Raw genomic sequence first — 26,096 nt, 5'->3', positions numbered from 1 at the left:
TCACAAGTTATCGACATCAACAAAGATTTGAGCCTCTCTAACTCACGAGTAATGGACATCTACAAAGACTCAAGCCTCACTGACTCACGAGTTATTGACACTAACAAAGACTCCAGTCTCACTGACTCACGTGTTATTGACATCGACAAAGACTTGAGCCTCACCGACTCACGAGTCATCGACATCAACAAAGTCTCCAAAGATTCGAGCCTCAGTGACTCACGAGTAATGAACGTCGACAAAGACTTGAGCCTCACCGACTCACGGGTTGTCAACAACAAAGACTTGAGCCTCACTGACTCACAAGTTATCAACATCAACAAAGACTCGAGCCTCACTGACTCACAAGTAATGGACGTCTACAAAGACTCGAGCCTCACTGACTCACAAGTTATCGACATCAACAAATACTTTAGTCTCACTTACTCACAAGTTATCAACATCAACAAAGACTCGAGCCTCACTGACTCACATGTTATCGACATCAACAAAGACTCCAGCCTCACTGACTCACGAGTTAATGACATCGACAAAGACTTGAGCCTCATTGACTCACGAGTTATTGACATCAACTCCAAGACTCCAAAGACTCCAAAGACTTGAGCCTCAGTGACTCACGAGTAATGAACGTCGACAAAGACTTGAGCCTCACCGACTCACGGGTTGTCAACACCAAAGACTTGAGCCTCACTGACTCACAAGTTATCGACACCAACAAAGACTCCAGCCTCAATGACCCACGAGTTATCGACATCAACAAAGACTCCAGCCTCACTGACTCATAAGTAATGGACGTCTACAAAGACTCCAGCCTCACTGACTCACGAGTTATCGACATCTACAAAGACTCGAGCCTCACTGACTCACAAGTAATGGAGTTCTACAAAGACTCGTGCCTCACTGACTCACGAGTTATCGACACCAACAAAGACTACAGCCTCACTGACTCACAAGTTATCGACATCAACAAAGACTTGAGTCTCTCTAACTCATGACTTATTGACTTCAACAAAAACTTGAGCCTCACTGACTCACAGGTAATGGACATCAACAAAGACTCGAGCCTCACTGACTCACGAGTTATCGACATCAACAAAGACTCGAGCCTCACTGACTCACGAGTTATCGACACCAACAAAGACTCGTGTAAATGTGAGTCCTGAAGGAAAATGAAATGAAATGAAAGACTTCATAGACTTTAAACCCCAAAGATGATGTAATCATTATATTGACCATAATGTCTTACCTGTCTACAAACATGTTATTATTTCCTATTCAGGATGTTGACATTCCCAAAGGACTACATGTGTGGGCTACGTACAGTGGAGGGGTTTACATGTTGCACAAGAGATAGTAGTCTTGATCGAGGGTGTTGTGTGGGTGGGTGCTGAGTGTATGAGTGAGTGGGGGAGTCCAGGAGAAATAGGTCAGTGCCCCCGTTTGAACCCCTGTGCATACTTGCAGAGCAATGACACAAGATTGGGCGGGTTCTTACCTTTCAGTGGATGAGGATGAGGAGGAGGAGGCAAGGTGGATCCAAACTTGACGACAAAAAAAACTAAAGTCCTGCAAGCGAGGTCAGAGCCGAGTCGACTCCTCGTTAAACGTGTACCCCTAGTTCCCCTACTTTACCCCCTCAATTTCGGGCAGGAAATCCAGCTGACAAGTCTTCCTAGGTGTCAGGAGAGGCGGTCCCTTCCCACACCATTTTGCATGTTTCTCCCAAGCAGTGACAACTTGACAGTCCTTGTTAGTCATGCACACCAAAGTCCCCAACACCTTAAAGGGGAAAAAGTGAGGCGCGTAAAGGCGCGCGGTGCTTCATGGCAACGCTGATCAAGTGCTTCCTGCCCGCCGACGCCGCTGCTGCCTCTGCCGCTGCTGGTCGTGGTTCTCCTCCGAGGGGATTCAAGGGAAGTTAGGATGGCACGAAAATGGTGGCAGGGCGGGTACTTCTTCTTCGTCTTCTGTTTCGTCGTCGTCGTAGTCGGTGGAAGATGGTGTCTTAAGTCTTGTAGGAAGGAAGAGCTTTGTTCGGATGGAACGTCGTGTCCCCCCCCCTCCTCGCCGCCGTCTTTGCCCGTGTGCCGCCCTGCAAGCCAGCAGCCCCAGCCAGCCAGCCAGCCAGCCCAGGCAGCCCGTCAGGAGGAGCAGCCCAGCGGTGTCTGCCAGCTCAGCGCATGCTTACAAGCTCCGCCCATGGACGCCCCCCACCTCCTCTCATCCGCTCCTCCTTCAGCGACTCCTCTCTGGTAACTAACTCCTCATTTTATGCCTCTTGTATATCATCCAAATAAACACGATTTTGGATGTATACTTACAAAATAAATAAAAAAACCTCATTTACATTTACATTGTATCACACGATACAGCTATTTCTAATACGTTGCACACCCTAACACAACATGATACACACCATCACAGCAATACATCCAATAGATTGTCAAATCAATATCTAACATGAAGCATTATTCTACTTAAATGCAGCATTTATGTAATACTTACAGTATTTAAGCCTTTCCAGCATCCACCACTAGAGGGCGCTACTCTCTACCTCACGATGACCACTGGCAAATTGCACTATTGGTGTATACCTAGATATTCTACTGGAGTGTAGTGCTGTTAAAAGGCGTTTTTAATATTTTACAAATATTTCTCTTCTATTAAAATATTTAACTTCTATTTAATTCTCTAAAATTACAACATTTTGGTACAATATTGATGTGATTGATCATTTATTTTTAGATTTATTAATTATAATACAAAAATAACTTAAATTAACTTAAATTATATTATATAATTAACATATGAATTCATAATAAATTAATAAAAATATACAGAAAATGTATATCTTTTAAATCACACACTAGCCACAATAAATTTGGCTTTTGGTATACACCATTCATTATTTGCACTACGACCCATTCATCATTGCACTAAAATTAATATATCTGCAATATGTCTGCAATACATATCTGCTCCTGTGCAATATTATGTGTATATCTTGGATATCTTGTATATATCTTGTTAAACTGTCTTTTTTTACTTTACTTTTTGTATACTTTTTTTTACTTGACTATTGCACTGAAAGGAGAAGCTCTCTAATCTCGTCATACACCTTGTATAATGACAATAAAGGCCATTCCAAAAACAGAATTAAAGAAATAATTGCATGCAATTTAAGAGAATACAACAAAAATATTAAGAGGGTTAAGTTTTATTCACAGAAGAAAAAAATCTCAATTCTACGACAAACAACAGTCATATAAGGATAAGAAACAAACAATACAAAATTGTGTTATTATTAGACAATATAGATTGTGGAAAAAGTTATGTTAAGAGAAACAAATAAAAGTATTATGGTGATTATGGTACAAGAAGCAAGTCTAAATAGTTGGAAATTTAAAAAAAGAGCTGCTTCTTTAACAGAATAAAATAAAAATATTAAGAGAAAAAAATCACTTTAATGACTAGTAATAGTAATAGTATAGTCATATTAGTAATAGTAATATTATGAGGAGAACAATATCCATCCATGCCTTTTCTATGTGGGTAATGCTGGAGCCTATCCCAGCTGTCTTCGGGCAAGGGGTGGGGTACACCCTGGACTGGTCGCCAGCCAATCACAGGGCACATATAGACAAACAACCATTCACACTCACATTCATACCTATGGACAATTTGGAACCGATCTCCTGACTGTGTGGCCAACATGCTAACCACTCAATCACCGTACAGCTGAGAACAATATCATACAGTTGAAATAATAATGAAAAATATATTTTAAGTCAATAATGTCAACATTTTTTAATATTATTAATTAATTTATAATCACCCGCCACCCTCGTGAGGATAAGCTGTAGAAAATGAATGAATTATATAATCAATTATTATTATAATCAACTTTTTAGGAATACACCATAATTAAAATGACATCAGAATCAGAATCACCTTTATTGTCATTGTATTGCATACAACGAAATTTGAGTGCAACTCCATGGTGCATTTTGTAGTAAGTAAAAATAAGAATAAGGAAAAGGATTAAAAAAAATAAAACAAGGAATAACAATATCAATATAAAAGTGGCAGGTGCTGTTCAAAATAAGTGTAAATACATGTACATAAAAAATAGATATTTCTATCAACATTCATATATCAAATCAACATTTCCCTCCCTTTCTGCCAAAAAATATTTATTCCTGAAAAAATATAAATGTAATTCTGTCATTATATATGATTTTATTCCCAATAGCGGTCGTGGAAATAGCGTGAAAAGCCTCGTGAGGAGCGTCAAGCTCGTGCAGCATATAGTCCTTTGTTTACATGCAGTGCCTGGTCTCTGCGGAAGGAGGCTGGAGGCTTTTGGTAGTGCAGTGTGACTCCGACCAGCTGTTTCCCGCCTTGAAAGCCACCCGATCAGCTGCGCACACACACACACACACACACAGAGGGCCATGCAGAGGGAGAAAGCAAGAAGGGGAGGGGCTGAGAAGGAGCGAGGTAGAGCGCCACACACAACGAGGGAACCCCATCAGCTGGAAGTGGAGTAACATTACAACTCGAACTACATTTCCTCCTAAAAAACAGGGATTCTTCTCTTTCCGTCACCTTTGGTTGGCATTTGAACGCACCTTATCTGTGCTTATTCTATTATAAGCCATCAACTATTTCTGAAGAAAGGGGAGGACCGGGAGGAGGAGGGGGGTACCAAAACTGGAGAGTCAGCCGTGAGCATGGAGTATTTCATGGTACCAGCTCAGAAGGTGCCCTCTTTGCAACACTTCAGGAAGACGGAGAAAGAAGTCATCGGTGGGCTTTGTAGGTGTGTATTGTTGTTATTTTTGATTATTATTATCATCATCTTATTACCGTAAGTCACACATGTGAGGTAACGCGTATTGCTTGAGGCGGTCTGTTATTGTGAGCACGACCCATCTGCGGGGCTTCAAAACAGCATGTCGGTTGCCATATGCGAACTAAGAAACGTTTAAGGTTGATATTTGTGACGTTTGGCTGTGAAATGTTTGAATTTTGTGGCTAACAAACACAAACCACGTGGTTCCCTGCGCACACACACACACACGGCACGCTGCTGCTGCTCCTCCGCCGTGGAGCGCTCAGTAGCACTACTTATCCTCAAATCACCCCAAATGTGCTGCATTTTGTCCACGTATCGTTCACCGGAGGGGGTTTGACTTTTATTGGGGGGTGTTTAGCAGCGAATGGTACTAAGTTGTAGTCGGGAAGTGCGGCCATGCTTGTGGCTCCTCTCGCATGAACCAACGAGGGGGGTTTGGCGTCTCTTTTCCTGTTTATGACGCCGTCTTTGCGACGTTGAAAAAAAAATGACTGGTTTGTCTGCCAAGCGAGGCGCCGACATACGCGGTGGGAGTTGTGGCTGTGTTTTCGGCGTTGACTTCTGCCGTCAAATTGAAACGCCTCCACTGCGTCTTTTCAGCGCTGCCATGCTGCCTGCCGCATTGTTGTAATGGCGGGGGGACGCCAAAAAGTGTGCCCGGAGCACGGTGACGGCGCTGGGAAAGGGGGGTTGGGGGGCGTGGAAAGACGACATTGGCAGTGAAGATGTTTCGATTTTTATCCCCCGAGAGTACTCTTTAATAAGTTTGGCTGCGAATTCAAACATTTTTGGCTCAACAAGGGGCAAAAATGTTGGCGTTATAAGCGAGGGGGTGTGTATACGTCCGCTGCCTTGCTTGGAGAGGGAGGCGGAGGGATCTGGTGTTACTCAGTCCTCGCGCGAGGCAGCATGGGAAATTGAGTCCTACGTTTTCTACTGTCTATTGTAATCTAAAAACGATACTTTTCTAAGCTCCAACGTTAAAAATAATCAATTAATTTCAATTAATGTAATTTATAATAAATTTTAACCCAATCAATTGACTACTCATGACATTTTTATACCGATTATATTATTATATTGTTTTGTTTGTTCAACATGCTTTGTACTTAAACCACTTTATTAGGTGGAAAATTGCTCCATGTGGTATTCTGGGTTGTGTAACACGCCAGAGTATCATTTAATAGTGTTTAATAATTTTTCATCAATCAACATATTTCACATTTATGAAAATACCCCCATTGAAAAAAAAAACCCACATGTACTTTCTCATCATATTTGAACATTTGCATGCTTTTGTTGGACGTGCATGGCGCGATGCTAACGTCTGTACACAAATGTTGCCAGTGTTTGCACTGAGGTGGCTGAGACGCTGCAGATAAGAGGCTCCCCGCTGGAATACCCAGCCAGATACAGACGACACATGCTGCACATGGGTGACACAGCAATGGATGACACTCCGCTATGCTCTGTGTCATTCAGTTTGGGTGCCAAACTGCATCACAAGCTCAAATCAATGAATTATTGCGCAACCATTGCCAAACTTGGGGTGTGCAAGTGTAGCCCATGTTGCAAAGATGTAATATCACAAGGAAAAAGTCATAATTTTCCAAGAATATGAGGAAAAAGAAAAAAATACATTTAAAAAAGTTTTAATATTATAACAAATAAGGTAAACAAGGCGGCATGGCTTTCTAGTGGTTAGCGCGCAGACCTCACAGCTAGGAGACCAGGGTTCAATTCCACCCTTGGCTATCTCTGTGTGGAGTTTGCATGTTTTCCCCGTGCATGCGTGGGTTTTTTCTGGGTACTCCGGTTTCCTCCCACATTCCAAAAACATGCTAGGTTAATTGGCGACTCCAAATTGTCCATAGGTATGAATGTGAGTGTGAATGGTTGTTTGTCTATATGTGCCCTGTGATTGGCTGGCCACCAGTCCAGGGTGTACCCTGCCTCACGCCCAAAAACAGCTGGGATAGGCTCCAGCACCCCCGCGACCCTCGTGAGGAAAAGCGGTAGAAAATGAGTGAATAAGGTAAACAAAATAAAGTTGTGATTTTTTTTGGAAAATTACGTAAAAAGTTTTAATCCTTGAAATGAAGTCCAAATATTTTTGGGAATTAAATGATCATATTATAAAAAGAAAACTTGCCAATATTGTTTTACAGGATATTTTAAATATTTGGACAATAATTGGACACTTATTACACAAAGCCCATTTTTAGCTTATTAGCATATCTAAACAAAATATAAAAAAGTGGCATTTTCAGTGTCTTTTTGGACACCGCTGACTTCTAAACGTAGCACATATTCCATAATCATGTATATTTATATGCTGATAAGTGGCAGAAACTAGGAAAAAAAAGTTCCACTTCCAACCTCATAGAGGTCTGAAGGACCTGTTGAATAAATGTCACCTCTCCTTATGTGTTTGTTAATCTCCAATTATGAAGAGGAATCGGATCTATACACCAGTAAAGGTTAACAAAGATGAATTGGAAAGATGTCAGACAGAATAGAATCACGAGCTGCACGGCGGTCGAGTGGTTAGCGTGCAGACCTCACAGCGAGAAGACCCGAGTTCAATCCCACCCTCAGTCATCTCTGTGTGGAGTTTGCATGTTCTTCCCGTGTTTTCTATGCGTACTCCGCTTTCCTCCCACATTCCAAAAACATGCTAGGTTTATTGGCCACTCCAAATTGTCCATTGGTATGAATGTGAGTGTGAATGGTTGTTTGTCTATATGTGCCCTGTGATTGGCTGGCCACCAGTCCAGGGTGTACCCCGCCTCTCGCCTGAAACACCCCCCGCGACCCTCGTGAGGATAAGCGGTAGAAAATGAATGAAAGAATAGAATCACAATTTTCAGAATTCCGGGCTAAATGTCTCTTCTAATGTCTTCCCGGAAGCTCCCAGCTTTTTATAGGGGTGTTCTCCAAAGGACTGCCGTAGTGCCAAGATGCCGGATCTGGAACATTCCTTGTGAGCCCGTGTGGCAGTAACCGCAGAGAGTTGTGTTTTTTCTGACGCCATACAATCATATTATGTATAAAATGAAATATAAAATATAAAAATATAAAAAAAAGATTAAAAAAATATATATATATAAAAATAAATATAAAATTGAACATACACGCCACGTCTGTTGCTTGTATCAGACTGCTGATTTTGTGAATCTTCATCTTTACGTGTTTCTATACCTATTTAAATAAATGTTTATAAAATCGGATTTAGCTTCCACATGTCTAATCCAGAATACATGACAGTAGGTTCCAACGCCAGCACCTTTGACCTTTTCACTGATGTGTCCCTTTCTCCATCAGCCTGGCCAACATTCCGCTCACCCCAGAGACCGCCCGCGACCAAGAGCGGCGGATTCGCCGGGAGATCGCCAACAGCAACGAGCGGCGGCGCATGCAGAGCATCAATGCCGGCTTCCAGTCGCTGAAAACGCTCATCCCGCACAGCGATGGGGAGAAGCTCAGCAAGGTGGGGCCAACTCCACTACAACTTGGCAGGAGTTGTTTTCAGCATCTGCTGCGACAGCGTCCATACTCATACTTGTTGTTTTCTTCTCAGGCGGCCATCTTGCAACAAACGGCAGAGTACATTTTTGCTCTGGAGCAGGAGAAGACGCGACTGCTGCAGCAAAACAATCAACTCAAGCGGATCATACAAGTAAACAGAAGAAGAAAACCCCATAGCAAAGTATTTCCTCAAAGCTGATGACGTGTGCTTCTCACAGGAGTTGAGCGGCTCCTCCCCGAAGCGGCGGCGCGTGGAGGAGAAGGACGAAGGCATCGGCTCGCCTGACATCCTGGAGGAGGAGAAAACGGACGACCTGAGGAGGGAGATGATCGAGTTGAGGCAGCAGCTGGAGAAAGAGCGCTCCATTAGGATGATGCTGGAAGAGCAGGTGACGTATTCATATTATGTATACACTACTGTACTTTCTCTTATTATGTCTACTATATTGGGTAATACGAGTGTAAAGGACACTGCAGGGGTGTTATTTCATATCCATAAAATTAATACAGTAAACCTCGGATATATCAGACTCGGATATATCGGAAATTCGCTCACAACGGACAGATAAAAAAGAACCAATTTTTCTGTAATGCATTTCCAATAAAAATTCATTGCATATATCGGATTTTTTATAACGGATTTCGCCTATTTCGGACAAAATCTCCAGTCCCGTTCCAATGCATTTCCATTACATTTCCCTCGCATATATCGGATGGCCGCATCGTGGCGCTCCGATTCGCCGAATCGTGACAGGCCGCTATACGACGTCATTTGCAGCGTTTGCAGCGTTGCCTGCGCGTCCAGGTACATTGGAAACATAGTCAATGAAGTGCCTTTTTATAACGGATAAAATCCGATTTATGCATATACCGGATATAAATCCAATATATGCGTAAAACGGACATTTTCCGGTATACGCATATAACCGATTTCGCTTATATCGGACAAAACCAGTGGGAACAATTGAATCCGATATATCCGAGGTTTACTGTAATACAATAGTTGTGCTGTATGTATCTATCAACATAAACCGCAGTGCTAATTGTTGATGTGCTCGCCAGATGCGTTCCATGGACGCTCAGTTTTACCCCGAGAAACTGAAGGCTCTGGCCCAGCAGGTCCAGGAGCAGCAGACCCAAACGCAGCAACATAAGCAGCTGGAAAGGGACCGCACACCTGCTCATAGCCCACAGGTACACACACACACACACACACTCACACACTCAGCTGTGGAAAGCTCACGCCATCAAGTGAATGCCAATAGCTAGATCCAAAATGTTGCTGCCATGCATCAAATGAAAGAAATAAAGGCTTCACTTAGGGAAAATGACTCGGCAAGAACCCAGACCTAAATGGTGTGACCTGAAATGGGGTCACCTTTTTATACATTCTTCATGTGTTTCATTCATTCAATTTCTACCGCTTATCCTCACAAGGGTCCCTGGGGTGCTGGAGCCTATCCCAGCTGTCTTCAGGCGAGAGGCGGGGTACACCCTGGCCAGCCAATCGCAGGGCACATATAGACAAACAACCATTCACACTCACATTCATACCTATGGACAATTTGGAGTCGCCAATTAACCTAGCATGTTTTTGGAATGTGGGAGGAAACCGGAGTACTCGGAAAAAACCCACGCATGCACAGGGAAAACATGCAAACTCCACACAGAGATGGCCGAGGGTGGAATTGAACCCTGGTCTCCTAGCTGTGAGGTTTGCGCGCTAACCACTCGACCACCGCCCCTTCATGTGTTTCCCTCAACCATATTTAATTGGACTGTACTGAACACAGACTATTACTTTCTACAGAATACATATTTTCATTACATTTATTTATGCTTTTATTTCAGTCAAAGCAAACAAATTAAATTTTTTAAATCAATTTTCATTTGGGGCGGCACGGTGGTCTAGGGGTTAGCGCACAGACCTCACAGCTAGGAGACCAGGGTTCAATTCCACCCTCGGGCATCTCTGTGTGGAGTTTGCATGTTCTCCCCGTGCATGCGTGGGTTTTCTCCGGGTACTCCGGTTTCCTCCCACATTCCAAAAACATGCTAGGTTAATTGGCCACTCCAAATTGTCCATAGGTATGAATGTGAGTGTGAATGGTTGTTTGTCTATATGTGCCCTGTGATTGGCTGGCCACCAGTCCAGGGTGTACCCCGCCTTACGCCCGAAGACAGCTGGGATAGGCTCCAGCACCCCCGCGACCCTCGTGAGGAAAAAGCGGTAGAAAATGAATGAATGAATGAATTTTCATTTGTCAATGAAACATTAATACACATAATAATTACATATCCAAAGTACATTTTAGAGGAATATATTAAGGCAAGAAAATGAGACAGACTGTAACTGCATGCATACAAATAATCCATACATTTAAATGAAATATGACCAATAAGTGCAATGAATATGACTAAAATATTGCTTTTAGGTTTCAAATAAAAATGTCGGACATCTCCAACATTGCTCATATTTTGCATATTTGAAAGTCATTTTTGACTGTCCCTTCCAGGTCTTCTCCCCGGGCACACCTCCCGCCCCCACGCACCACACCACCGTCATCGTCCCCGCGCCCGCCCAACCCCCGCAGCCCCATCACGTCACGGTGGTCACCATGGGCCCGGCGTCTGTCATCAACACCGTTTCCACGTCCCGACAGAACCTGGACACCATCGTTCAAGTAAGACGGCAACACATTGACAAAGAGGGAAAGTGTGATTATAACCATAGAGGAACAGGAATATGAGCAATGCATTTGTGTATTAATCTAATTGCACATCGTCAATGACAAACCTGAACACCAGAGGGCGCCAGAACACCCCTCACTTCCTCCCTCCTCTTTCTGTGTTGGTATCTTCCAGGCGATCCAGCACATCGAGGGCACCCAAGGGAAAGGCTGTGAGGAGGAGCAGCGCCGGGCGGTCATCGTCTCCTCGGGACGTGTCCTCGCCGACAGCGACGAGCCCGGCGACCGCTCGCTGCCATGAGTCCACACGTTCGCCTACACCCGCAACACAAAAGACTTTTTAATAGGGCTGGTAGACACAGTGAAGCACTCCGTTTTTTTTTGTTGTTGTTTTTTTTTTTAAAGCAACTACATCCAAGTATAGTACCATGATACTCGTATCCATGCAGCTTATCTACACACTCGTTGGTCTTGTAGAAAGCCGACTAGAGCAGCTACACCACTGACTCATCCTAGAAATATTCCCATACTGGATGTTACTCGTCAAGCTATACATCTTTTTCCCCACGGGGGGTGCTCAAGCAAAATGAGCGTGGCCACGCCCCTTTTACTTCCACACTGTGAGCCATCATTGCCGCTGTTTTCATGCTTCTTTCTCTCGTAGCGGAGAGAACGCTCTTAAACCGTCGGTCTCGTGCTTGTGTTGTCGTTATTGCTGGGCTGGGTTCCCAGCACACACACACACACACACCTGGACACAAAGGCTTGTTAATTAAGCTAATCAGTACCCCCCCATTCCCCACCCCTTTTAGCATTTAGCTTAGTAATGCAGCTGAGACTCTGGAAGTCTGCAGCGGCATCACAAGGCCTCCCAATGACAACGCCACAGCCGACACACACTATCGCGTTCGCTCAATCATTAAAACGTACATTTAATTATTCCCAAAATCCTGCTTCCTGGTGTTGCGTCACCACCAAGCTCGTGCACAAACATTCCACCTCAATCACAAACACTTCTTGTATCATTCCCCCGCTGTAATATTTGCTGTAATAGCACAAACTCTTCCCTAGATGGCGCTTTAGAGAAATGCAGCATTTCCTTTATTTACATGAAAGCCCTTTAAAACAAATAATCAAGGGAAAGTGTATTTTTGGGGGGAATTTTGCTCGTCGTCTACACACGTCTTTGTCTTTCTGTGCCTTTTAAAGACAGGAAAAGTAGCTAGCATGAGGCTAGCTAACAATTAGAACAAATAAATAACGGCAACTGTGTGCCATATTAGCCAATTAGCTAAATTACAGTCACATTGTTACTGTATGAGCTGACACCGGAGAACTACTTTAATGGCGTATTGTGGATGACGGGCACAATTCCAAACAAAGTGCACTTTTTTTTCCTTCCAAGCCAACAACCAATCACTGGCCTCACGTACACTGAATGGGGACCTCCTTTGGAAAGATATATGAGGGAAAAAAATCATCTTTTTATTAATTTCCAAGCACTTATTTTTACTGGAGCCTTCTTCAAGAACAGGCACCACTATTGAGGTTATGTCATAACTTCTCCATATACAATTCTTTCTTATCTTTGACACACCCATTTTTATTGTATCTGCACCCTCTCTCGCCTTCCCTCTATCTTTTGTCATCAAAAGCTATTTTTTTGTATAAGAAATGTTTGGGGGGATAAAGAGGCTTGTGCCTTTGTAAAGACAAGACTAATAAAGTTTGTACTTTGTTTTTTTTAATATGTTTGTATCGTCATGTTATCACACTTATTACATACACAATGAATAGACCCGCAACCCATCTTTTTTTTCGTTAGAAATCGCCATCACTATCCCAGCCCGCCATCTTTTGGTACGGCGTATTGTCTTGACCTAGCTAACGTCTTTGGCAGTCCTCCCCACTTCCTTCAAAACAAAAATGTCTGCCGCGTGGAATCTAACTGCTAACAGATGCAAGGAATAGTATCCGGCGGCGGTAGAACGTTAAAATAATACGGCATTTAAAGAACAACACTTGACGGGAGTATGATGAGTTTTAGACGCTGACGGCCACGGCGGCTAACGTAGCCAAGTGGCTAACAGTTTGTTTTTGGCTAAGCTAATGCCCCAAAGAGTTGCATTCGTTGGAAGAGACGAGCAATGGAAGACACCAAGGTCGCCAAAGTCTCCTTAAAGATGTGCCTTGTCTTCAAAAAGTAAGTCAAATATGTTTTGGGCCGAATTAAAGTGCTTTTAAGCTTCCTTTTTTCATATCATAAACTAGCCATTAGCAGGGGTGTGTAGCCCATGAAAGAAATGACGTTGTTAATTGATAAATAATTATTAATTTTGGATTCAAAGTTTGTTTTTTGTGAGATGGTTTGAAATATTGTGATTTTTTTTCAAGTGAAATTAGAGATTCCAGCTTGTCAAATGTAAACAATCCCGATTTGGAATAGGATAGTAGCTTTCCTGATAAAAAAGATAATAAAAAGATCTACTTCCGGTGATGTTAATACTACAAATATTCTGACTTCTGGTCAAATGACAGCTTTCTTTTCATTTACTGTCGTAAAATGACTTATTTCCAGAACATTACAGCTATGAAAACATAAATCCTAAACTCTTAGGATAGGCTTATGACTTTTAAATGTTAAATGTTAAATGTTACTACTGACTATTACTACTTCTTTTTTTTTCTAAAGTTCCTACTTTTTCTTGTAAAATTCCTACAATTTCCACTTTTCTGGTGAAATAACATATATATATAACAACATATAATTTGGTGGTTGGTTTTCTCTTCAAATGACAATAATTCTGACTTAATGTTTTGATTTTTTTTAAATTCAGCGTTTTATTCTAGCCAAGGTGGAGGTGCTAAATGTTTTTTGGACGAGCGAGCAGTGCATGGGGGACATGCAGTGGTGAGAAAGCGCAGTATTATTTGCAGTGGAGATGTTGATTCCTTGAGGAGTGCAGAGATTACAATGTGTGTCTGCCACTGGCTGATAGAAAGCTAATCCGCCTTCTGTGAGCTGTGTCAGGGATTTTGGGTTGACTAGGGGGTCCACGTGTCTCACACGTACCCCCTCTCCGTCGTACACACACACAATGTAACGTCCATATTCAACCTGACACTAATATAGTAGCATTTTACATAGAAAAGTGGCATATTGATATAGCACATCCTCACATTGTGCTTCAAATGTTGTACAATTCCAACATAAATCTCATAAAACACCAACTTTCTGTTGATGACTTATTTTCTCATACATCGTTCTGATATTTAGTAGTGGAATGCAAGTTTTTCCCTGAAGTGTACTTACTTGAGGACTTCCTTCTTGCATGGTGTATTCATGTCCAGAGTAATATTCCTTGCTATGAAAATACTTTTAAGTTGTACTAATAAGCTGATGTTGGTGGTGGAGGCGTGCGCTGTGACCTCTACGCGTCAGCTGCTGGTCCACGTAGGCATGCAATGACACCTACAACAACACACACACACACCAGCTGGCACTCTGAAGTCCCGCCTCCTCTCCCCGTCTGCCCTTTAACCTTCTAGCCGCCTGGGTATATATAGCGGGTACCACTATGAGAGGTCTCCTGGCAGCCATCATGAAGGGTACCGTCTCCATCTGCTGTTTTGTCTCCCTGCTGCTTTTGCAGGCCACAGCAGGTAAGGACCAACAACACACACACACACACACACACACTTGTTGCTGGTGTTTTTTGTGGTTGAAATGTGCGTTGATGATGGTGATGTGAAGGCCTGCTTTTATATGCTTTGATTGGATATGGAAGCTTCCAGATGGAACAGTCTTGTCATGGAGACACCAGTGGCTTAAGTGGTCCTATCATTGCCCCCGCCACTCAAATCAGTTCATAATGAAACTGGAGTGGTGTGTTATTTTTAAAAAGTGAGCTGGTGTGAGAAATGGAGGCGAATTAGGCGATACGATGATATGTTGGGGATTACGGCTGCTTCTCAAGATGACATCCTGTCGGAGTGGAATATCTCCACCAGCCCAACACACTCCCAAATAGGACAGGGACCCGCACCGGGGCGACGTACCCTTGCGCGTGTCACCCTTGTCCGCCCTTGGGATGGCGTTGAGCTGGGCAGCCCGTCGTCGCCCGCCAGGCCATTTTATTCCGGGCTGCCGTCAGGTGTCTAAGATTGGAAGGCGCTCCTGTAACCCAACACTGCAGTTCCTCCTCCCGGCCTCAGCGCTCGCCTTTCCGTACGCCGCGCAGCTGCTGTCACAATCGCAATTTATTCCCAGCCCTTGGCCTTGTAGGGACATGCATTCTCCAAGCGGGAGGGGCCTTCCTTCAGCGCCGTGCGGCTGTGCAGGTGACCCAGCCACCCCACAATTCCTGACAACAAAATACATAGCAATGGAATTCACGAAATGATGGATACATGTTGAAATGATTCATAAGAACAAATGAAGAATAATCTATCGCTAATCCTGATCTAACGATGGGGGAGCTGGAACTAGATAAAATCACAATAATGTCTAAATGTCTAAAAAAAAATTTAATATAAAGCAGACTACATATTTTTTCAATGGTGTCATAAATAATTTCTTGAAACAATAACTGATCAATACAAAAATACAAGCTGTGGTGGGCGTGGCTTCCGTGTGCTAAGCAGGAAGAGGGCGGGATCGTAGACCTGCAGGATGTTGGAACACAAGCGCTTTACTCTAACATACAACAGTCATGCATCCATTTTCTTATCCTCACTTGGGTCACAGGTATGCTGGAGCCTATCCCAGCTGTCTTCAGGCGAGAGGCGGGGTACACCCTGGACTGGTCGCAGCTTTTAGTCAAATAAATTCATTCATTCATTCATTCATTTTCTACCGAGGGTCCCGGGGGGTGCTGGAGCCTATCCCAGCTGTCTTGGGGCAAGAGGTGGAGTACACCCTGGACTGGTCACCAGCCAATCACAGGGCACATATAGACCAAATCAATTCAATTATGAAAATAATACATTAGTTAAAATGTTGTATTGTGGTGTTAAATGATGCCAACGTTCCCGATCGTGAGGGTTGCGCCTTTGGAAGTGAGCCCTGAAAAATGGCTCTGAATGCCGGGTCATTGTGATGTCACAGTTAGCTGGACTTTCCTGATATGGGCGTGCCCGGGGACAAGCTGAGTGGGGCCAATCACAGTATAGCAGGCGTGAACGGAGGCAGACCATAGGTGGAATCAATGAAAACAGAGCAATTTTGGAAATCCAGTTGGAATGGGTGCAGATTATGGAAGATCTAGAAAGCTTTATGTGCGGTTTATGGTGTATTGCTGCTCTAGAGGAGGCCACAGCTCTATACAAATGGCCGAAAATGAGCTAGATTGGTGTGATTTAATACAGTAGTAGTACTTTTAAGTTGCTCTTGGCCTTTCCGTGTTCCCGTAGCTACTTGTGGGGCGCTGATGCTTGAGCCCTGTCAACTCTGCCTAGCAACAAAGGGGCCGCCTTACGACCATGCTGCAAAATGTGTAAATATAGGTTAGTATGGTAAAGTTTCCATCATACCGAGGTTGTTCAGTGGTGGCAAGGAATGGAACCAGAGACCAGTTGCTTTCGAGAGCGTTTATGAAGCGCGTCACGCCAACAATCGGTTTCATTACGTAACGAGAATGGAAAAAGAAAGGTGCCGAAGCTCTATGTGATCCCCTCTAGTGCAATGTGGCGTGTGCGGGACATCCCTGTGACCGCAGTAGCGTGTGTGTGGCGGGGGGGTGACCCCCCTCTGGGTTTTTCTTGTCTTGTAATGACGCCGCTCACCACACGGGGCGTCACTCTTCAAGATGGGCATTTTTTGGTGACGCCGTAGCTAGCAAGTTAGCATGAGGGTGCAGAAATAGCAGCGTAAAGACGCGGGCGTCCGTCGTTAGCAAGGACAGCCCGTGTCCTCTGTTAGCGCACGGACATCACGTCAACACCTCAGCGTCTTTGCCCTCGGAGGACCCCCCTCAGCGTGTCTAACATGGAGTATAAGTGAATGTGATATTTACTGCATATTTAGCAGACGTGTCGGTGAGTCAGAACATTTAAAATAGGAACACCCCCATACCCCCCACCCTCCACCCTTCCCAGCTCCTGTGTCCGTCTTTTGACCCATTGTGGGTCTATTTCTGACCTATAGGGGAGCTCCACGGGCCGTGCCACCTGTTACCATCCGCCAACCAGCCTGTGCCAGCGCTCTTTCTGGCACACTCTCCCTTTTAGAAAGACCTGCAGACTCCTACCTTCTTTATGTTACGCCACGTCGTAGATGTGAGGAATTCAATTTCAAAACTGACGTATAGAACTACACTTGTGTGATGCTAATGATCCTTTTTACCTGATGAAATTCACCAAGCAACAAATAGCAAACCAGGAAAAAGAAGCAGAGCAGCGATGTAGTCTTACTTTGCATTGCCTGTTAGCTTGATAAATACTGCTGAGGACTGAATCAGGCCCATGATTTGAATGATTGCATTGTATAAACATAGTGTTGTGTTTGTGTGCACGCCTGTAAATGTTATATACGCTAATTCCGTGATGGAATGCTCGTAAAATGATGGCCTTTATCCCTGCATTATGTTTGCATAACAACATTCCGTTCGGATGTACCAATACCCGATAGAATGTTTCCCCCTAAACGGAGGCGTGGTTGTGTGGCAACGGCTTCAGCAGGAGCACATGGCGAACACGTGGTCTCCGGGACACTTGGGTCCTGCAGGGTTAATTTTGTGTCTGTGGGGCTTTGTGGAGCCGCCCACTGAGTAGACCGGAAGGTGTTAGCGAGGTGTGTTCACTGTGTCTTGTCTTTAGTCAAGCGCAGTGGTCTGAGGCTGCACGAGTGCTGCCGACATGGGGGGGGAGCTGAGGTTCACGGACAGCAAACATGAATTCCAACATGTGCTGTGCCATGGCGAATTAGAGCCCGGCCCCCCTCCATTGGTAAAGTGGACCGCATGGCACACTCCACACCTCCAAACTGAAGGTGTCGCTCGTGTGCTGTATTGTCTTTAAGTACATGGCTTTAGCAGTCATTCTTTCCTTGTGTTCTGGTCCCTGGCTCTGGTTTCTCTTGTTCTCACGCCGTGTTGAGAGAAATATAACCCCGGCGTATTTTTAGCAGCTTGACTCAGGGAGAATCAGCGGTGCCGCGTCCTTCCTCAACCAGCGACCACACGCTGTTTGCGATGAAAGCTTTTCCTTCTGATGCAAGTTTGTGATCCTGCTGCTTAAATGGTTCATCCCCGAGACAGTTTCTGAGTGAATAATGCATATTCACAAATATTTTGAGATGACTCCATTCATTTTTTTGTCAACGTTAAGGATGATATATAATATATTTCAAATATACCTTTTAACTGAGATCCATCATTCCATTGTCTATGCTGCTTATCCTGACTAGGATCATGGACCATATACTGGAGAATACTGGTTCCCAAATAAACCAAATACTGGTTTAATTGTTTTTTTTTTTGGGGGGGGGGGGGTAACTTTTAGCTAAAATATACACATTCCCTAAAAATTATAGGGACACCTTTTGCTCTCCAATCCAAATGCTGCTGTATTATCTTAACAATGGTGCTGTAAATATGGTGGAAACGTGTTCACAACTCTATTAGGGGATCTCCCAGTCCCCCCCCCCACGCTACACCTCCCCAAGCATACACACACAGCTCCACCCCCGAACACGTTTGTCAGGCGGGACAAACCTGGGCACTGACAGGTCTGTGATTGGCGGCTAAAAGCAGAGGAGAAAAGACCAGATGATTGGCCGTGGTTGCTTCTCATCTCTTATCTCCAAAGCCCATTGTGATGCCAAACAAATGTCTGTTTATTTTCAGGGCTTGCCTTCTATATAAAGCGCTGAGTGCACTAACAGCTGGGATCTAAGTCATCCGATAGCCCTCAAAGCTGGACGCGACAGCACGGGTCCTCTCAGTCGGGATGTCGCTCGGACTGAATCACAAAGCAGAAAATATTACAAACCCTTCTGGTTGTTATGTCATACACGCCGTCACATGAAAAGATGTATTGAAACAGCCTGATGTGTGTCTGTGACTGTCCCCTGCAGAGGAAGAAGAAGAATTCACCGCCGTCCTCCGAGACAGATCTCACATCGAGGAGACGCTGCGCTTCGCCACCGAGGAGAAAGCAGCAGACTATGCAGGTAAAGTGATCCAAGTGATCCAAAAAGTGATCCAAAAACAGGGCTGCCAGGAGATGGTGCTGTTGCTCTCACTTTTCCTGCATTATTTTACCATTCATACAGAAAAAGCAGTACCTTGGTTAACGTCCGCCTCGGTTAGCATGCTTTTTGGTTAACATCCAAATTGCAAATGCCTTGGCTTGCATTGGCCTGCTTGTTTATTGTCCAGGATACAGTCCGGTTTGTTTATGCCGCCGTCTTGGATCACGCAGCAAAGATGAAATCTGGCTGTACTTGACACGTGATGTGCTGCGGGCGCCATTTTGGAGCAAAATACACGGACCGCACAAAACGGAAACATTTTGGGACAAAAAACAAGAATATGGACTTAAAACTGAGATCTCACCCTGCAAAAAAACACTCCATCTATACATTTTCTATGGCGCTTGTCCTCGCTAGCGTAGCAGTGGTATGTTGGAGTCTATCCCAGCTGACCAATTAAGCTAGCATGCATGTTTTTGGAACGTGGGAGGAAAGCAGAGTATGCGGAGAAAATCCATGCATGCATGGGATGAACAGAGAAGCCCAAGTGGAGATTCCAACTCTGTGTGGCCAACATGAAAACCACTCACCCACCGTATTACACATATTACAAAATATCATTAACAATATACAGTATAGCCCACAATATAAATACACACAGACATTGCATGCAAATGCATAGAGTGTTATGCTACATTGCCTTGGCTCTTTTGTTATATAAATAAACTTATTTGCTGCTTGTTTCTTATGTTGACATTATCGCACACGTCTTTGTTCCGCAGCGGCTCTACAGAGGTTACGGAAGATCTACCACGGCTCCATCAAGCCCATGGAGCAGGCCTACAAGTACAACGAGCTGAGGCAGCACGAGATCTCAGGTAGTGCTGAGGCTTGGGGGTCGGCCGTAGCTCTGTTTGCTTTGGGTTGGAGCACATTTTACACCTTCTTATGTACGTTTTCATATTTACATCCATTTTCATTCCACTTACCAACCTTCCATTTGACAAGTTTCTATTCATAAATGCCTTTTTGCTCTACGTTAACCCTTGAAGTTGAGCACATATCTTTGAGTAATTCCAACCACGGGAAGAATATTCCAGCCAGGATCTCCCACCCATCCATACTCCCTCCCTCACCGTGCTCTCCTCACTCTCCCAACCCCTCATCTAACAGCCTACCCTGGACGAACCCTGGGGGACGCAGCCACAGGTGGGTGTGGGTGGGGCTTAGCTGTGCATGGCACCGCCCCTTCCTTGCCACCCCACTTAGTGGGCCACAACAATAGGTACACGTCTTAATCATTCTCAAACACAACACGATCTGACGACGCTGTCACTGAAAACCTTGCACAGGTGTACCTAATGTTGCGGCCAATAGTAGCAAAATGTGCGGGAGGGGGGTTGCATGTGCACTTGTGGCTTCCAGCTGAAGTATGAATGGGTTTGGAGGAGTGCAGCATCACAACATGTGTTGCTCATCTTTGGCTGATTTCATTCGGGGGGGAGCTCAACTTACACAACCTGTGGCCTTTCCAAACATATCAACATTACACCCGTCTCGTAACGCTGCTAAAAAAGCACTGCTTGCATTGTAGCTGTGCACTCCTGGGTGTACAGCAGAGCCGGCCCGACCCAATGTGGCGCCTTGATGACTTTATATGTACAATATAACCATAGAAACTGTACTCTCGTGCTTCAATATTGTCTATTATTATATTTATAAACATGTTTTGACTGAACTCCAGACGTCCACAGTCAAGATTTGAATCTAATCTGCAGTGTATGATTTTCCCACAGATGGCGAAATCACATCCAAGCCCATGGTGCTGTTCCTGGGACCGTGGAGCGTAGGAAAGTCCTCCATGATTAATTACCTCCTGGGCTTGAGCGACAGCCCCTATCAGCTCTACACAGGTATTGTATTGTATTATATATTAGATATATTATATATAAGGTATTGTTGCTCAGTTCATTCATTCATTCAGTCATTCATTTTCTACCGCTTATCCTCACGAGTGCTGGAGCCTATCCCAGCTGTCTTCGGGCAAGAGGCGGGGTACACCCTGGACTGGTGGCCAGCCAATCACAGGGCACATATAGACAAACAACCATTCACACTCACATTCATACCTATGGACAATTTGGAGTCGCCAATTAACCTAGCATGTTTTTGGAATCCGGAGTACCCGGAGAGGGCTGCACTTGGAGAAAAGAAGGGAGAAAAATTTGGAGATGAAATAGATAACTAGAGATGAAGATTGGTAACTGTAAATTACCCTGGAGTTGCTACCTTATTATTGTGTGGAGTGTAAACTAGTCTAAAAATATATGTTTTGCCACTGTCGCAGCAGCAGCCCCAAAATGTATGTATGAACATCCAGCAGCAACACGACATTTTGATGGTGGTCAAGTGGTTAGCACGCAGACCTCACAGCTAGGAGACCAGGGTTCAATTCCACCCTCAACCATCAGTTTGCATGTTCTCCCCATGCATGTGTGGGTTTTCTCCGCGGACTCCCACATTCCAAAAACATGCTAGGTTAATTGACGACTCCAAATTGTCCATAGGTATGAATGTGAGTGTGAATGATTGTTTGTCTATATGTGCCCTGTGATTGGCTGGCCACCAGTCCAGGGTGTACCCCGCCTCTTGCCCGAAGACAGCTGGGATAGGCTCCAGCGACACTGGTGAGGATAAGCATTGGAAAATGAATTAATGAATGTAACTTAAACCAGGCTGCACGCCGGACGAGCGGTTAGCGCGCAGGCTACACAGCTAGGAGACCCAAGTTCAATTCCACCCTCGGCCATCTCTGTGGGTTTTCTCCGGGTACTCCGCTTTCCTCCCACATTCCAAAAACATGCTAGGTTAATTGGCGACTCCAAATTGTCCATAGGTATGAATGTGAGTGTGAATGGTTGTTTGTCTATATGTGCCCTGTGATTGGCTGGCCACCAGTCCAGGGTGTACCCCGCCTCTCGACTGAAGACAGCTGGGATAGGCTCCAGCACCCCCCGCAAGCCTCGTGAGCATAAGCGGTAGAAAATGAATGAATGCATGCATGCACGGGGAGAACATGCAAACTCCACACAGAGATGACCGAGGGTGGTATTGAACCTGGGTCTCCTAGCTGTGAGGTCTGCGCGCTAACCACTAGACCACTGTGCAGCCCCTGAGTTCATTCATCAACTACAATCCAAGACAAATGCGCTCATGGTCGTTCGTCTGCAGGAGCTGAGCCTACTACCTCTGAGTTCACCGTCATCATGCACGGGGAGAAGATCCGCTCCGTGGAGGGCATCGTGATGGCGGCAGACAGCTCTCGGTCATTCTCCCCCCTGGAGAAATTTGGGCAAAACTTCCTGGAAAAGTTGATCGGAATTGAGATGCCGCACAAGCTGCTGGAACGTGTGACCTTCGTGGACACGCCCGGAATCATAGAGAACCGCAAGCAGCAGGAGAGAGGTAAAGCCGGTGTTCGGGACGTGGTGCGTTGGTGGAGTCATCGGTGACACCCTTCCTGTCCTTCGTCCAGGGTACCCCTTCAACGATGTCTGTCAGTGGTTCATCGACCGCGCCGATCTGATCTTTGTGGTGTTCGACCCCACCAAGCTGGACGTGGGACTGGAGCTTGAGATGCTGTTCCGTCAACTCAAGGGCCGCGAGTCCCAGATCCGCATCATCCTCAACAAGGCCGACAACCTGGCCACCCAGGACCTGATGCGAGTCTACGGAGCTCTTTTCTGGAGCTTGGCGCCGCTCATCAACGTGACGGAGCCCCCCCGCGTCTACGTCAGCTCTTTCTGGCCCTACGACTACGCTCCCGACACCAGCCGCGAGCTCTTCAAGCGGGAGGAGATCTCCCTCCTGGAGGATCTCAACCAGGTGATTGAGAACCGCATGGAGAACAAAATCGCCTTCATCCGCCAGCACGGCATCCGCGTTCGCATCCACGGCCTCCTGGTGGACCGCTACGTCCAGACCTTTAAGGACAAGATGAGCTTCTTCAGCGACCCGGAGCTCGTCTTCAAGGAGATCGTGGACGACCCGGACAAGTTCTACATATTCAAATCCATCCTGGCCAAGACCAACGTCAGCAAGTTCGACCTGCCTAACCGCGACGCATACCGCGACTTCTTCGGGATCAACCCGATCACCAACTTCAAACCCCTTTCGTCCCAATGCTCCTACATCGGAGGCTGCCTGCTGGATAAGATCGAGAAAGCCATCACCAACGAGTTGCCCGCTCTCCTGAGCAGCATCAACTCGGGTAAACAGCCCGGACTTTCTTCTTGTGAGGTCACCGGCTGCGGGGAGAAACCCAAAAACCGTTACCGAAAGAACTGAGGAGGTAACTTGAGCGGGGAGGAAGGAAGACGACGGAGGAAGAAGGTGAAGAAAAAAGTTGCCAGAAGAAGAGCCTGTGATTGTTGAGGGGGAAAAAAAAGGATATTAGCGTTTTATTTTCCTCAGAAGATGCATTTAGGGACTGTGGGGGTGAGACGGACAGCGGGAGGGGGCGGGCTGTTGTGTGATAAAGGCAGCTTAAGGAAACAAGTGCTGATTAGTTTTGTTCAAATACTCTGCTCTATTTGACGCAGAGGACAGTGCATGGGATTCTGGGCTTCGGGGATCGGGGATGGGGGGGTACTGATGTGGAAAAAAAAAAAAAAAAACAGATTGCAAATCAATCCAATACCAGCTCCCTTGTATGTGAATAAAATGGGACGTGGAAACAGGTGTTGCAAATTTGTGTTACAGCAGGTTTGATTCCAGACGCTTTGAAATGTGTCTTCTGTGGGTGCTATACACGCCTGTGTTTGGGGTGACTTCCAAATCCTGACCACAGCTCATCTTGCATGTTCTAGTGCACCAAGAAACCACCTCACAAACAAATATTTGGCGTTTTTGGTACCGCATGCAGGTTTAGCTGCCCACCCAATCACATTTTACCTTGCATGTTCTAGAGAACGGATTCTCAAACTTTTATCAAAAAGTTATTACTCTGCAAGTATTATTGTTTTTGCTACTTTTGCTTAGCCACATTATGACGACAGGTCATACAGGCGTATGAAGCTAAACCTGAATCATTTGAATTTGCACGGCGGTCTAGTGGTTAGCGCATAGACCTCACAGCTAGGAGACCAGGGTTCAATTCCACCCTCGGCCATCTCTGTGTGGAGTTTGCATGTTCTCCCCGTGCATGCGTGGGTTTTTTCCGGGTACTCCGGTTTCCTCCAAATTGTCCATAGGTATGAATGTGAGTGTGAATGGTTGTTTGTCTATATGTGCCCTGTGATTGGCTGGCGACCAGTCCAGGGTGTACCCCGCCTCTCGCCCGATGACAGCTGGGATAGGCTCCAGCACCCCTGCGACCCTCATGAGGAAAAAGCATATATTTGCATATATGAATTTCAGTGAATCTTACGTTGGGGGCGGCATGGCGGTCTAGTGGTTAGCGCGCAGACCTCACAGCTAGGAGACCAGGGTTCAATTCCACCCTCGGCCATCTCTGTGTGGAGTTTGCATGTTCTCCCTGTGCATGCGTGGGTTTTCTCCGGGTACTCCGGTTTCCTCCCACATTCCAAAAACATGCTAGGTTAATTGGCGACTCCAAATTGTCCATAGGTATGAATGTGAGTGTGAATGGTTGTTTGTCTATATGTGCCCTGTGATTGGCTGGCGACCAGTCCAGAGTGTACCCCGCCTCTCGCCTGAAGACAGCTGGGATAGGCTCCAGCACCCTCCGCGACCCTCGTGAGGAAAAGCGGTAGAAAATGAATGAATGAATACTCCATAAAGCCTGCGTACCACAGTTTGAGAATCCATACTCTTAACTCGCCGTCCAGTTGACAGCCTGCCAAATGTGATGGAAGCAGAGGTCAGGGTTCAACGCTCATCTTGAGTTTTCAGGGTTGGGTTTACTTTTTGAAATCCTGGTCTTACGTATTATTTTTTCTTACAATCTGGCATCATTGTGTTATTAGTAATGTTTTCCTTCATCAATAAGCTTTTCCAGATTGTTTTTCTTCTGGCTGAATGACTGTGAGGAACCACGCTCTGTTTTCCACTTACTCTGCATGTTATCAACATATTTATTGATCTGATTGTGTGTGTGTGTGTGTAGACCTTCCGAATGGGCATTGAAGTAGGCCTTTGCCAAAGTGGGGCTGCAAGGCCAGCACCATAGGGTGGAAGGGCCACAGACTCCTGAGTTGAGTCCTGACCTCTGTGGAAAGAAGACGCCGAGCATTGACATGCGCAGTAACTTCCTGTTTTGTGACAGAGAGTTTCTGGTTTTGTGTAAGGAATATAAGATTGTGCAGGTAAGTAGATAATGAGCATTTTATTGACGAAAGGGAATACATGTGCCCCCCCCCTTTTCCCAACTAAACATCACATCTAAATGCAATCCAAGTCTGTTTAATTCATATTTTCTTGTGTGTTTCACAGGAGTTTTACACTGCAGTTTTATAAATGTCCCCTAGAGAGTGCTGTGTAAAAGTGCAAAAAAAAGGCCCCTTGAAACAAGTAAGAATGAATAATGATGTGTTGTGTCTTTTTGGGTATTGTTGAATATCTTAATTGACCTGTGAATTTGATTTGGATTTGTTTTTCTTTTTGTTTTACAATAAAAATCCCAAATAGACCCGTTTGAGTCTTCAACAATAAAGGTTTCTAATTGACCAGGCCTAATTAGAGTTGGTGCTTTTTCTGCTTTAAACCCCCCAAAAATGATGCATTTTCATTTTTCATAGCAGTTCCCACCACCGAGCTTAGCACAGTCTGTTTGAAGTCTGAATAGCCCGAGGTGCCAGCCATTCACATT

The 26,096-nt window shown here is 45.1% G+C and overlaps 3 protein-coding genes across 6 annotated transcripts in view; 2 read left to right on the top strand and 1 right to left on the bottom strand.

Annotated features, from left to right (window-relative positions):
* glis2b (GLIS family zinc finger 2b) overlaps window positions 1–2,158 on the bottom strand; it is a 35,840-nt gene extending 33,682 nt beyond the window's left edge. The window contains exon 1 of the mRNA XM_058048782.1: window positions 1,496–2,158. The gene's annotated coding sequence lies outside the window, so the exon portion shown is untranslated. The remainder of the gene's footprint in view (window positions 1–1,495) is intronic.
* On the top strand, window positions 1,378–12,813 carry tfap4 (transcription factor AP-4 (activating enhancer binding protein 4)). Of its 3 annotated transcripts, none has more exons than XM_058048791.1 (7): window positions 1,378–2,252; window positions 8,183–8,348; window positions 8,439–8,537; window positions 8,605–8,775; window positions 9,449–9,580; window positions 10,903–11,070; window positions 11,252–12,813. In XM_058048791.1, exons 1-7 carry the CDS (start codon window positions 1,924–1,926, stop codon window positions 11,375–11,377), a joined length of 1,191 nt encoding a protein of 396 aa, XP_057904774.1. In that variant the 5' UTR covers window positions 1,378–1,923; the 3' UTR covers window positions 11,378–12,813. The 3 variants fall into 3 exon arrangements, with proteins under 3 accessions (XP_057904774.1, XP_057904775.1, XP_057904776.1); XM_058048793.1 differs by lacking the exon at window positions 1,378–2,252 and adding an exon at window positions 4,415–4,822; XM_058048792.1 differs by lacking the exon at window positions 1,378–2,252 and adding an exon at window positions 4,413–4,822 and having other exon boundaries at window positions 8,183–8,537.
* An 85-nt stretch (window positions 12,814–12,898) lies between these two features.
* srl (sarcalumenin) lies at window positions 12,899–23,792 on the top strand. Of its 2 annotated transcripts, XM_058048784.1 has the most exons (7): window positions 12,899–13,279; window positions 14,626–14,739; window positions 19,151–19,246; window positions 20,050–20,145; window positions 21,064–21,180; window positions 22,499–22,732; window positions 22,803–23,792. In XM_058048784.1, exons 2-7 carry the CDS (start codon window positions 14,655–14,657, stop codon window positions 23,612–23,614), a joined length of 1,440 nt encoding a protein of 479 aa, XP_057904767.1. In that variant the 5' UTR covers window positions 12,899–13,279; window positions 14,626–14,654; the 3' UTR covers window positions 23,615–23,792. The 2 variants fall into 2 exon arrangements, with proteins under 2 accessions (XP_057904767.1, XP_057904768.1); XM_058048785.1 differs by lacking the exon at window positions 14,626–14,739 and having other exon boundaries at window positions 12,901–13,279.
* The last annotated feature ends 2,304 nt before the right edge of the window (window positions 23,793–26,096 follow it).

Source organism: Doryrhamphus excisus, chromosome 15 (genome assembly GCF_030265055.1).
Source record: "Doryrhamphus excisus isolate RoL2022-K1 chromosome 15, RoL_Dexc_1.0, whole genome shotgun sequence".
Classification (NCBI taxonomy): Eukaryota; Metazoa; Chordata; class Actinopteri; order Syngnathiformes; family Syngnathidae; genus Doryrhamphus; species Doryrhamphus excisus.
This window is presented reverse-complemented; position numbering and strand designations above follow the sequence as displayed.

What these genes read in the sequence shown, in the direction of transcription:
- tfap4 (XM_058048791.1), top strand. Translation starts at nt 1,924, where the DNA reads ATGGCACGAAAATGGTGGCAGGGCGGGTACTTCTTCTTCGTCTTCTGT. An exon ending in CCTTCAGCGACTCCTCTCTG is followed by an intron (nt 2,253 to 8,182) that starts GTAACTAACTCC and finishes TTTCTCCATCAG; the next exon opens with CCTGGCCAACATTCCGCTCA. An exon ending in AACTCAAGCGGATCATACAA is followed by an intron (nt 8,538 to 8,604) that starts GTAAACAGAAGA and finishes TGCTTCTCACAG; the next exon opens with GAGTTGAGCGGCTCCTCCCC.
- srl (XM_058048784.1), top strand. Translation starts at nt 14,655, where the DNA reads ATGAGAGGTCTCCTGGCAGCCATCATGAAGGGTACCGTCTCCATCTGC. An exon ending in GCTTTTGCAGGCCACAGCAG is followed by an intron (nt 14,740 to 19,150) that starts GTAAGGACCAAC and finishes TGTCCCCTGCAG; the next exon opens with AGGAAGAAGAAGAATTCACC. An exon ending in GAGGCAGCACGAGATCTCAG is followed by an intron (nt 20,146 to 21,063) that starts GTAGTGCTGAGG and finishes ATTTTCCCACAG; the next exon opens with ATGGCGAAATCACATCCAAG.